The 13471-nt window shown below is 38.3% G+C and overlaps 1 protein-coding gene across 4 annotated transcripts in view; it reads right to left on the bottom strand.

Moving 5' to 3' along the window:
• chchd6a (coiled-coil-helix-coiled-coil-helix domain containing 6a) overlaps positions 1-13471 on the bottom strand; it is a 106142-nt gene that overhangs the window by 60429 nt on the left and 32242 nt on the right. For 2 of the 4 annotated variants that reach the window (XM_024293649.2, XM_024293651.2), the window contains exons 5-6: positions 11929-11952; positions 10284-10367 (exon numbers count right to left, since the gene is read on the bottom strand). In XM_024293649.2, the coding sequence (XP_024149417.1) occupies positions 10284-10367; positions 11929-11952 (108 nt within the window). Of the gene's footprint in view, positions 1-9509; positions 9829-10283; positions 10368-11928; positions 11953-13471 lie in introns of those variants that run through there. The other 2 variants (XM_024293653.2, XM_024293652.2) reach the window with 2 other exon arrangements.

Genomic DNA, 13471 nt, shown 5'->3' with positions numbered 1-13471 from the left:
TGTAGCTGTAACACTAGAAGGCACAGTTCTTACACTATTTACAGCTTAGTTTTTAGAGATAATAAAATGTAAATATGCCACAACATCAATCATTTTCTAAGCTTTAATTTGAGCCATGTTTTGTGAAAATCGATTAAAAATGAGGGAGCTAGCCCGATTTTTGTGGTTGATGCCTGCATGTCTTACATTGAAACAGCTGTTTTCTGTTGACGTGACTCGATGGATAGCAATGGTGACTGTGCGCGCGCACGTCTCCGTCTATAGCAGCGAACAGTCAAGGCCAAATCCAGTAAAATATATCAATGCTCAAGTCGCTGTGCCCGACAGCTGGGACTGCCGGCACAGCTGAAGGTTTGCAGGTCTGAAGGCGACCAGAGTCAGAAAGTGGTAAAATCTCGCTCTAGAATCATAAGCTAATAAAGGTCAACATATTAAACTAACAATCCCGAGTGAAATGTTCATTGCAAATTCTTCACCAGGATGGAGTTTGCTGGATATAATACCAAATGCACTCAACTTCTGCTCCCTAACTTCCAAGTCCACTGGAAAGTTGTGTAATCTTGTAGATTTTTGAAAACTGAAGGTAATACATCTAGGAACCATGCTAAAGCTGACGACCGACCGTTACAGAATCAAAGATGGGCGGAGCTTTTATACAGGAGCTGCAGAACATGGTGACATCAAACTTCTGGGACTTACACCAGTTGACCAATCACAAAATTTAACTGCAATACCTAGTTTCAACCTGTAGAGGGCACACAGTCAGTTTTTGACTATTTTCATGAATTAAGTTTATTTTAATTTGTTGGCAACAACCAACAGACAGCGCTTTTAAAGACTCATTTATAGAGGTCAAAAGCTGAAAAAAGTTGATTTAGTGTTTGGTTACCTTTTAAATGAAGTTCTGGTTAGAGGTTCTGTTGTTTTTGAGTCATTTTATTTTTCATTTAGTAAGACTGGCATTGTGCATTGCATTAATTTTACCATGAAATTTTCCATTATGTCCGTAGTCTAACATTTGATCCTTTCAGCATGTCTTTAATTTAAAAAAAATATGTTATTTGTAAAACAAAAAAACTGAAAACAAGCTTTTAACTTCAACATAAACAGTTGAAATATTAGTTTAATTTGTGTTTAATTGCAAACAAATATTTCCATGAATTGACAGCTCTGCAAATTACAGATAAGAACCTTTACTTTTGAGAAAAAGTCACACATTTTACTGTCTTTTTAGGATAATCTAAACAAATGTGATATGGGAAAGTATGCACAAAAACTTGCAGTGAGGTGGGCGTCTTTTGGGTAAAACCAGCAGAGGAAGTTTCCTGGAAACAGCTGAATCTATACGAGAAATCTGCCATCAAGTTAATGCCAGCATCAACTCATGTCTCATGCCTGTCAAACATAAATGTGATTTTATTTTAACATATCCAAAATAATATGATGCCAAAGTTTCAATTACCAAACCAAAAGGGGTATAGGTTTAGTTTTTTTATTGATATAAACATGAAAACCTTGGAGTTTTGCTTGAAACATTTCAATTTTTATGGTTTTTACACCCTATGGGTTTAGAGAACCTACAGTAAGATCAATAAAATAAATTGCTGAAGTCAGAAGGAAGAAAAAAAACCTCTAGAATTGAACACAAAGTTAAACTGGATGGCAGCACTCAGTGCTGCTAAACCTGTGTCACACAGAAATGCAGCTAATAAGCCACCTGTAGCCTTTAATTGCCTCCTTCCTTTTTGCTGTCTGCTCATTATGTTCCATCACTATCTACAGTGTAGAACTTTTTCACCCTCAGTTCCTTTAATCTCTCTTTTCTCCTATAATATGTCAAACTAGTCCTCTGCCTTGTGGCTTCAAAATCAAGGAAGCAGCGAACAGAACAGACATTTCTCTGTTTCCCTGCAGATGATAATGTTTTGTTGACATTTTTGGGGAAACAAAGATCTACAGAACCAGGTTTCTAAAAGGAAACAAGCAGATCATTAGCAAAGGATTTGAAAGATTGGGAATATTAATTCACATATATTATTTTGCAATTTTAGATTCACATTTAATGCATAACAGTTGAGACGCCTACGTGAGGCATTGAAAAGTGGCAGCAGCTGTGCAATAAGACATCCATTATGCATCAACAGGAGAGGAGATTTAAACTCCCCGTCTGATTGTGACAATCATTTTCTCCTTCTGTCCTCATTTTTGAAGCCAACCTGAAGCTTTGAGACAACCATCTTTACACTGAAACATGAAATAGTCAACTGCAAACATCAGAGCGATGAGGCACAGAACTTCCTTCCTTTGGTTTTTCTTCTAAAGCTGGAAGCTGCTAAAGGTTTGTGGTTTTGATTGGCTGAACATTAACATTTAGAAACCACTTAAGAGAAAGGATCAACATTCGTTGAAATAGAAAAGCATATTTTGTTGTTTTTGCTTTAAAGAAATCACTGTTTTTAAGTGACTGTACAACAAAAAAATAAACTTTTAACCTACACAATCTATGACCTCAAGTTTGAGCTCTGTTGGTGAAGAGCAAACCCCACCCCCTTTCCCTCCCTGTTGCTCAGAGCTCTCTGTTTACACTCTATAACCCAATCACACTCACTAACGTACATTACAAGAACAACAAAAACCAGTACTGGTGCTGTCCAGTTTTGAGCCAGATTCCAGCCTGGACGAGGAAACGAAGACGCACATGGATGTAGTCGGAGCTTGTGGCCCGCCCATCGTATTTTCTAGATCATACATGACAGCCTTTTTATCGTCTGCTCCTGATTCAGAAGGATTTGAATGCAGAAATACACAGAAATCCAGTTCTAAGCTGAATTTTCTTTATTTTTGTCCTACATCTTTAGAAAAGTAACACAAAACATGTTAAAAACACCATTTTCATTGGAGTGGTTTTAAAAACACTGAACAGACCCTGGGCTCTTTGTTTCCCTACCAACTCAGAGGTCAAGTAGTGGAGTGTCCACCCTGAACCTGGTATGTCGGGGGTCCAAATCCGCAGTTCCAACATACTAAATTGGTCCCAAAGCTTTCTTCTTTGACACTCAGTATTAAGGTTTGAATTCAGGGTTAAACCACCCTAAACTGATCCAGAGTGAGGCTGGACAACAGCCTCTGTCTGTGCTCCATCAAGGGAGGGGTCAAAAGGGGGGAACAAATTTACACACTTCCGTGTGTGTGACCAAGAAATGGGACTCCACCATAACACGACATTTTAACACAACTTTTTCTTAAGGACACTCATATTTCTCTGTCCTGAAATTATGGCCAGAATTGTTGTGCTTAAAGCTAAAACAACACTGTCCACCCTGAACTATTAAAGCAACAATTAAATGCAAAAAATCAACTTGTTTGATATATAATAATAATAAAAAAAATGATTCAGGGTGAAAAGATCCCACATCATACCTGTAAACATTATATTCTAACTTATAAAACAACAATCATGGTTGGTCCCGCCTGGCGGGTTGCAGGACTCTGTCCTAAAGCACTAAGTTACATTTGATGGGTATTAATAGTGGGTAACATTTATAGACAGATGTGTCAAAATTTCAGGAGCTGGAGTTTAAGAGCTAAAACTCTGAATTCTTGTGAATCTGTCAGTCAGACATATTTGAGAAGATGACATAATAAAGATATAGAACCCCCTCCAGCTAAACTTAGAAAGACTCATGCCTCAGTCACATGCACTCACACAGGGGTTGAACCATACCGGTGCTGCCGGTTTTTGGATTGTCTGGGCCCTTAAAGGGTTGTAGACAGGTGGGGCCACATCTTAAAGGGAGCACTGGTGCAGCTCATACAGCCATCTCAAGGAGCGTCATGAGAATGGAACATACCATTGTCGTGTGTGTGTGATAACTGTATTGTTAAGTATTTGTAAGGCTAATGGAAGCTGCACCCAGGCCACACTCTAGTTGTTAGTAAGGTGGGAGTAGTGACCCCGTACTGACCGTGCCCGAATGTCACAAACACGTGAAACCGCCGATAGGATGTCTACACAAACTACACTATGTCTAATTTCCTCATTCCTAACAGTCAGGGTGCTGCAAGTATCTTGTGAACAGCACTATGTGCTCCTTGTGCAACATGCAGAATTTGGGGGGCTTGACTAAATCTAAATCTGTACGACACGTTTGTTTCATCAACTTACAAATTATAATGTTTATTATATCCTTTATAAATATTTCTCAGCAGAACCAAGCAGAAGAAAGATGGTTTCATAAACTAAGTCAAGTCGGCCTATTCCCCCTGCTGTAGCTTGCGTGAGCTTCAGTTCTCTGTGCCTCTGTTTGGTCCGGTGTGATTCCTATGTTGTCCCTCTTTCCCACTCCACTCCAGGGGAACAGGAGCGATGCCAGGTGCTGCTGTCCTTGACTGTGGACCTCGCCTCTGATTGGTATTGTGTCCCAACCTGCTCCCCAGTTCCATCTGGATAGGAAACTCCAGGCCTCCAAAATATCCAAGCTCTACTCATGACTGATTACCTGGTTCAGGTGTGTCCAGTCAATTAGAACATGCCAGAACAAGGCATGTTGGAAAACATGCAGGATTGCCGACATCGAGGCCTGTAGTTGCCTATCCCTGATCTGGATGAAGGAATGTCTGTGCTCCTCTCCTTGGCCGTAGACCTTGCCTCTGGCATGTATGGTGCCCCAACCTTTCCCCCAGCTCCATCTGGATGAAGGATCGACTGTGTTTCATGTCTTTGGATCATGTCCTTGGCAGTGGACCTCGCCTCTGGCTCAATTTGCACCCCAACCTGTTCCCCAGCTCTATTTGGATGAAGCTCATCTGCTACACTATTCAAACATGTATATAAGCCAATATTTCTTTAACAGTGATGGTACATCGCCTGTCCATCCTAGGAGAGGATCCCTTGCTGGATCCAGAGGATTCATGCGGACTTTCCTGAGGTTTCTTGTTTTTTTTTTTTTTTTTTAATTTATTTATTCATTTTTTTGTCACAGAATCTGTTTTTCTTTTTTTTTTAGTTTTTTCCTTACCGAGAAGGAGGGCCTAAGAGAAGGGATGCCCAGTTTAGTTTGTTCTGTTTAGTATATCAATAAGCTATTGTTTATGACTAATTCTATGTTTATGGACAATTAAGAGTGAGAACCCTTTTGAGACTACTGTATTGAGTAATTGGGCTATATAAAAAAAATGGAAATGAGCTTTATTCTTACTTACCCTTAGGTGTTGTATAAATGTACAAGTGTCACAGGATGCCCATAACAAATGTGAATGAATGACATTGATATTTTGTGCTGGTCACTAGCATGCCCCATACAGGTTGTTCTATTCATCGCCCACAGACACTCCGTATCTACCCGTAAGGACAGTTGAGGTGCGCCCTTAAGAGAAGTAAATCGTAAATTAACTCCATGTTACAGGGGTTTTTTTTCTCTTTTTTTGACATCTTAACCACAAAATCTAAAATCAGAAGGATGTTGTTGTCTTAAGTACGTCATGGAGAATCGATGTATTGCACCAGATGACTTTGTCACAAACTGATTATTTATAATATCTGTTTATGTAAGAAGCTCTGTTAGACTAACAGTGTTTTCTTCAATTAATGATCCAGGAAAGAACTCGTGGCGTGTTTTCGTAGCACTGCTGTGGAATTCATAAGTGCGTTCTTTACACAGCAAAAATAATGAGGCAACAGGAATGTCAGCCCCAACTCTGCAATGTTTAGCAACATTAAGTCATTATGAGACTCATATCTTCATCTCCAGATAGGTGCAGCCACTGTGGAAATACTGCTAACAAGCCAAACTAATAAGCTGATCTGAAGCTGCAGCATATTGAGGAGATAGTTTGCCACAGGATGAAAGTGTTAAACTTTCACTAGGTCTTCATAAAGCCCAGAGGACATGCATTTCCATGAGAGAGTTTGACACAGCAAAAAAAAGAAGTTTTTCAAATGGAGTTGAAAATAAAAGCTGAGTTCTGATTAAAATATCCGAATATTTCCATGTGGTATGGAACACACATATACAAATGTTGACAGTGTGGGTGTATATGTTCAAATATAGACTCAGATGTGTGTGGGAGTTGTTGCTAAACTTAGGCAGAGAGGACAGTTGTGTGTTTAAAGAGTCGCATTGTGCACACAAAGGGTTCCAGTGTTGTGTAGAACTTATTTTCATCTAAAAAACATTGTCTTAAGGTTAAAATAAAGTTAAAGATGCGCATAAGGGTCTGTTTGGAATCCTAAAAGTTCTTTGAAGTGTTGAAACAAGCGTGTAGGGTTTGTATTCCTTTTTTCAACAAGGTTTTTACCTCCTCGTTTGGCAAGGCGTAGAGGTACTGGCATTGGCTTGATTTGGAATAAAGCAGCGTATGTGTGTTTAGTGTGCAGACATTTCTGGTATGCTACACAGAGGCCGTCTTGACAGCCTGTCAAGCAACCTGTCAGACTTGGAGGAGGATTATTATCTTCTTCTGTACGCTCTATTTCCACCAGCTTCAAAATACACTTCATTATGACAGGAATGTGTGTGAAAAAGTCAAAAAGACGTCAAGATCACCGGAGAGGGAAAGAGGAAAGAGGATGGGTAAAGATTTTTAGATGTTTAAAGATGCTGGTAGAATTAATGGAGAATGTTTCTCCATACCAATAAATAATTAAAGTTGGATTCAATTTGTGCATAATTCCTTTTTTTGGAGAAAAGGTAGTTAGACTGTTTGAGCCCACACATTTTTCGGAACGCAGTTTTCTCATTAGAAGTTATTTTTAGTGATATATGTGGAGATTTTTAAAATATATTAAATAGGGCTGCCACGATTAGTCGACTAATAGACAACTAATCAACTATTAAATTAGTTGACGACTAATTTAATAGTTGATTAGTTGCTTTAGTTGCTTTATATTATTTATGGAGTCGGAGTGTGGTCAAGTTAAAAGTTATAATGGCATTATACTAGCTTTTTGGAATATTTTGACATTTTTTAAGTTTTTTTGGGCTATTTTGGAATTTAGCTAATATTTTAGCTGTATGCTGGCTACTAATTTAGGATTTTTCAGGTTTTTTTAGGGTATTTTGGAGTTTAGCTAGAAATAGTTTAGCTATTTCAGCTGCATGCTAGCTGTTTTGACTAACTTGGGTTTTTTCAGTTTTTTAGGCTATTGTGGCATTTAACTAATATTTTAGCTGGCTATCAGCTTCAGCGTTTTCAGCTATCAACTTCAGAGTTTTTAGCTATCAACTTCAGCATTTTTCGCTGTCAATTTCAGCATCTTCAGCAGCCAAATTCCGCTTACAGCATTCACAGTAGCATTATCACAGGTAATGCTATATATCTAGTTTTTAGTTAATTTAAGATGTGTGCTTTACACCCAGTTTGCACATAAACTGATTAGTCGACTAGTAAACTAATCGTCTGTGGCAGCACTAATTTACTAAAATATATTTTTTGAAATGCTAGTCCTTCTTAGGCAGCAAAAATATTTCCTGGTATTAAAACAAATGCGGACGTAATGAAATGTGCAAACACACAAAATCCTCCTCTAAAGGTGGGTGTGTTCCTGAATACACACGATGTATGCATAAAATATCTCCCTGTGACTGTCTTTCAGTCTCTCTCTCGCATGAGCATACACTCACAGAAGTCTACTAGCAAACATGTTGAGCCCAACAGTAAACACAGCTTGTGCCACTCGAATGCCAGCCATTTACTCACTCTGCAAACCCAACCTGTTACAGACAAACAGTTCTCTGACACTCAGACCTGTGATGGAGCTCTTTTCAAACTTTTTTTTTTGCAGGCCATCAACAAAAGTTTTAACCCTTTAACTGAGGGGAGTCAAACTCAATCGCACAGTGAGAAAAAATTCAAAAAACACCTCAAGTCGTGGGCCGAACAGAAAAAACATTGATTTAACACACACACACACACAAAGTTTAAACTTTTAAAACTTAACTTTTTTTTTATATGATTATGAATGATGGCTAGAATTGCCACAAGTAGTTAATTATTAAACTAACTATTAAAAAAGTGATTGACTATTGTAATTGTCAATTGTTTTTTTACACCTCAAAACTATGATGAGCGCTTTCTAAGGCCGCATCTACCATCGTGTTTGACAAACATGCGCAGTGGTGCTAATCCGGGTCAGTAGTGATGTCACAGGAAGTTCTAGGAAGACTCTGGGACCATAACAACAGGCCAATGGAGCTTGAAAGTGGGAAACTATTTCAACTATTTCAATAGTCGTGACTAATCTGGGCGGCAGTGGCTCAGGCGGTAGAGTGGGTCGGCCAATGATTTAAGGATAGACGGTTCGATTCCGGCTCCCGCCAGCCAAGTGTCGTTGTGTCCTTGGGCAAGGCACTTAACCCTACTTGCCTTCAGTGTGGCTCCACTGGTGTGTGAATGCGTATGAATGTTCCGGTGATGGTCAGAGGGGCCGTTGGCGCATACTGGCAGCCACGCCTCTGTCAGCCTGCCCCAGGGCAGCTGTGGCTACAATAGTGGCTTACCGTCACCAAGTATGAATGAGGTGTGAATGAATAATGGATACACAATGTAAGCGCTTTGAGCGTCTGGAAAGCGCAGATAAATCTAATCCATTATTATCATTATCATTATTAATCGACTAATCGTAGTAGCCCCGGTTGAGGTTTTACGGAAGATAGAATGTCAACACTGGAGCTAAAACTCTGGTGTGAAAGGGTTAAATATTAAAAAGAGATTAAAAATAAAAAATACTAATTAATCATACACCTGGGAAAAAATTAACCTCAATTAATCACAATTACCTTTTTTTTTTAACAGTATTTGCCAACCACTTAGGAATAATCAAAATATAAAAATCACACACAAAATTGAACATTTAGAACATTTATTTTTTCATTAAAGCTGACCATCAATTAAAAAAAATCAAATTAATCACACTATTGTGTTGTGATTAATCACTACTAATCACAATGTTGTACTGGGTAAATTTCATGACTATATGCTGCTTTTGAACAAAAACACGTCATGGAAGCATAACTCGATGAGGCAAAGCGAAGGACTGCTGCTCCTCGAGCTGCAATTAACTTGAATTAAAGAATATTAACGCGTTAATTCTGTTTGATTTATCGTGTGGAATTAATGCAGTAATGCTCACAGCCCTAGTAAATATTAAAATTGACTGATTTTTTTTTAGGCTTATTAGTCTCTATCATAGTCTCTATCATAGTCCTCTGCATCTGTTCTGTAACTAAATCACATGAGGAAATAAAAAGTGAGTTGATCAAAAAGCTTCTTTTGTCCAAGAAAGGTGCTCAAGTGTGTGTTTGTGAACGACTGAGTGAAACTCAAACTCCATCTGCAGCTTCTCTTCTGGCTGGAAGCCAGGCAGGCAGGATTGGACATGCTTCGTTTCCGAAATCCCAAACTCAAGATTGAACCAAAGAGAGAGAAAAAAAAAGTCTATTCTTTGAGCGGGCACCACTTTTGGAGCCTATGGCGGATCTTAGACCTCTGCAGACAAGTCATCTCACTGGTTTTTCACCAAAAGTTTACTTCAAACTTTCCCAGAATCGTTTATTAATGCATGAAGTAATGATCAGAAGATGAAGAGAGCTGGAGGTGCATCCTGTCAGGACATGGACTGTGACTCTGTTGTGATGGCACTCCCTTAGCTGTCTCTGTCTCGGCCCCAGCGCCGGCGAGCCTGAACTAACCATTGTAAACAGAGCGCAGCCTGAGACTTTGTAAAGGTCTCCCCCTTTTGAGGAAGAGAAGACAGCTGCCCCAAGAGATCCGGGTGTTTGTGTGGCGCTTGCTGAGGCTGACACAGAGTGGAAGCCACGCCTCTCCTACCTGGCAAATGTCAAACGGAGGATGAAAGGGAACAGAAGGGCTTAAAGGCTCTCTGGAGATCCTCACACTGAATCTTTGCTTCTCGCTGAACCACGCTGGACTGACTGAGTTTTAGTCACTTCAGTTTGTGGCTTCTTGAATGCTAAAATCTAATTTATTAATTGTTTATTGTTTTAAAATGTCTCGCCACAAACTGGGAAAAGTTTATATTGAAGAAGAAGTGACTTCAAAATGTGCAAGAATTAAAAAAAATGTACAGGTTTTTAAAAGTATCACAGTTTTGAAGTTAATCCTACAATTTTTAATGAGAAAATAGTCAATTCCTGTTCTCTAATAATATTGCTAAGCGGAAAAATGCACAAATTCTTAAAAATGACTGTGCATATGTGCATTTTATACTTGTTTGACTACAGGAAACCATTTGTTTAAATCTATCAGATGTGGAACTGTGGTACCTTCTTCTCCAGCTGGTCCAGCTGCTCCTGGTAGAAGGCTTCCAGCGCTTTCAGCTGCAGGTCTTTCTTCTGCAGCTGCAGAACCTGCAAGGAGACGCAAATGAAGGGAGAGCAGTTTGTTACATAGGAGCTTGAATTTACACACAATTTACCGTTTTGCTTTTTAACAAAAGTTAATTCAGCAAATTAGAAACGTTTCATTTAAAAATTTTCATGGAAAAAGTCTCCAAATCGACAGTTCTGTTCCCCGAGTTTGAAACTACCTGAAAAACTGGAATAAAAATAAAACACACACACAGTGGAGCTGGATCATTTAGAAATCATACTATGAGATGGAAGAACAAACTGAATAAACTTAAAGTCCCCTCATGACAAATGTTCTTATTAAAAAAATATTCACAGGAGTGTCTAATTATGATTATGAAGTTTTTAACCAAAATCCCACAACCTAAATGTCCTGTTGATCTGAAGCCTACGAGGGGGCGTGGCTTTTGGAGCTGAAATGAGCAACAAACCAGCACATTCAAAAGTGTACCAGCTGACCTCCCCTGCTCACAGAAACATCTATGTTCAGTCTTTGTCATAAGACAGCATCAGTCAATCAAGCAGAAATTCAGCATTTGTTTCCTAAAGTTAATAAAGACTTTTTAATGCTTATAAAATGTAAATTTTGAGAAGGGAGACATAAATTGACATCTTTAAAGGTTTCTTTTACTTTTGGCATTTTGAGCTACAAGTGTTGGGAAAAACCTGCACTGGAGTTTGGTTCAAAGAGCTGGAGAACTGCCAGTACTTCAGACTTTTTGTTTGTTTATTCAGCTGTACAGGATTTTGTGGGATCTTTTTTGTCCAGCAATAGATATAATATTAACCGAAAAACGCAATAAATGCTGTGCAGATGTCAAATTAGAGTGAACTGACCAATTTCTACTCTTAAAAAAATACAAACAATGGAAAGTTCCACCCTGAGTACTGAGCTTCCTTTAATTTCTGGTTCAAACTGATTTTCTGTGTTTGCTGCTATGATCTGAATAATGTCAATGCTGCTTTAAGAAACTGCAAATGTTTCACTGAAACTTACAGAATAGACAGCATGAATGTCTTTAGAGGGTGTTAGATTTTGTTTGCACTGACCATGAAATATTTTTAAAATATCTGATTTAAATAAGATTATTTCCAATAATACAAAAAATGATGTTTCAAAGCACATGCAGACTATAGAAAATACATGCAGAAAAAAAACAAATACATTTGATCCTCCACACAAAGTACAGATTAATATTCTCTTGCAACATACATGTTTCTTCAACACATACATAAATGAAACAATAAACAGGTCATACATAAAAGCAAACATAATAAACTAATAAATGATAAATATAAATAACAGAATAAACACCAGGAAGATGAACTTTGTTGAAAGCAGCAAGAAAACTCCTGTACAGCAAAAAACTAAAACTGGAATCCATCCACTGAATGTCCAAAAAATTCATCTGAAAACGTATGACGTATATTAAAATGACAACAACAAAACGTGATTTTCTGACAGATTAAACCATTTGCTTCCATGACGTATACAGTGAACAGATTAATATTTTATCTTTATGACAGGAAAGTTGTCACCAAAGGTTTTAACCGAGCTTACCCTCATGTCCACTTCTTCTGCAGACTGAAAAGGTTTTAAAAATGGAGGAAAGAAAGACCAATAAGGAAGAGGAAAGAAGGATGATGATGATGGAGAGAACACAGAGCAGACGGTGAGGAGATGAAGCTCCTGACAGTGTTTCTGCTTCATTCAACTCCAGCACTGAATCCCAGCAGAACAGGAATTCCTCCTGTCCAGGAAATGTCAAAAAGTATTCCAAGGAAACTGATATTAAATTAGGACACACTCACCAAGACAGATCCAACCCATATAAATGCTTAAAAAGAGACATATTTACTCACCTTTCCTATGCTTATTTGGATCTTTATACCAACAGAAGTATTTGTTGATCAATTCTTGATCAAACTACTATAAATGAACATTAATTTATTTCATTTTAAGCTATATATCTGTGATATTTAAAATGTCTATGCTTTTTATTTAAATCAACTAAAATTTGCAATAAGTTATTCAAACTTTTGGTTCCAGACTCTCTTCCACTAGAACACGGAGGAGGGCTTCAGACCAACATTTATTTAAATGTTTAAATCTCAATGATCATGAATGCTGTAACCCTTCCACTCTCCTTGGCTCGTTTACATTAAAAGTGGGGTCATCTGGACCCCACAAGACAGTGAGATGAACTTTTTTTTTTATCATTGATTTTTGAGTTTCACTAATGTCCATGGCAGACATAAAATCCTGTCTACATTTGTCCACATTTGTCATGGGAGGAATCACATATCAATATGTGGGTGGAGTCATCTGGACCCCAAAGAGAGCGGAAGGGTTTAGTAGTTCAGCTATTCTATTTTGGTCAAACAGTAAACAAATACTTGACACCAAAATGTTTGTGTAAATAAAAGTCAGATATATTTTGAAGCGTATTAAAAAGATTGGGGACAAAGACAAAAAAAAAAAAACTTTTCTAAAAAATGGTTTTCCATTGGGAGGGGCAGCCATGGTCAACCTCTGATTGGAAGATTGGGGTTTGGTTCTCACTCGGCACGCTCGTGTGTCTCTGCTCCCTGTGGCCTGATTAGTGCCTTGCATGGAAGCTCTGCCGCCACTGGTGTGTGAATGTAGCGGTGAATGGGTGAACGGAGTGTGGAACTGTATTTATTTATCTGTGCAGTGAAAATCCAAAGATCTGAAGCATCAGAGTGGAAATCTCATCCAGGACTCGCCCTCAAATCTCCCCTTTCTTTCCTAAAGTCACAGACTTTGGCTTTTTAATTGGAATCAAACTATAAAGACTTTTACATTAGATTTTATTTCTTCTGTATATCTACAAACAGAGCCAGCTGCTTTGGAACAAAATATTTCCAGACCAAGATCAACTTAAGAAATTATTCAGAAAAACAAATAAAACTTCCATTAATAGGAACAACACATGGATAACTGCTCTACCAGTAAATGCACAGACAGACAGACTTTCTACATTACTGTTTGGACCATTTATCATTGGATAACATCTTTAATGGGTCACCCGTTTATGGGCTCAAATCAGGATCAGCTTAAAGGAAATGAAAAACCAGACTGT

Source organism: Oryzias melastigma, linkage group LG7 (assembly GCF_002922805.2).
Source record: "Oryzias melastigma strain HK-1 linkage group LG7, ASM292280v2, whole genome shotgun sequence".
NCBI classification, from domain to species: Eukaryota; Metazoa; Chordata; class Actinopteri; order Beloniformes; family Adrianichthyidae; genus Oryzias; species Oryzias melastigma.
This window is presented reverse-complemented; position numbering and strand designations above follow the sequence as displayed.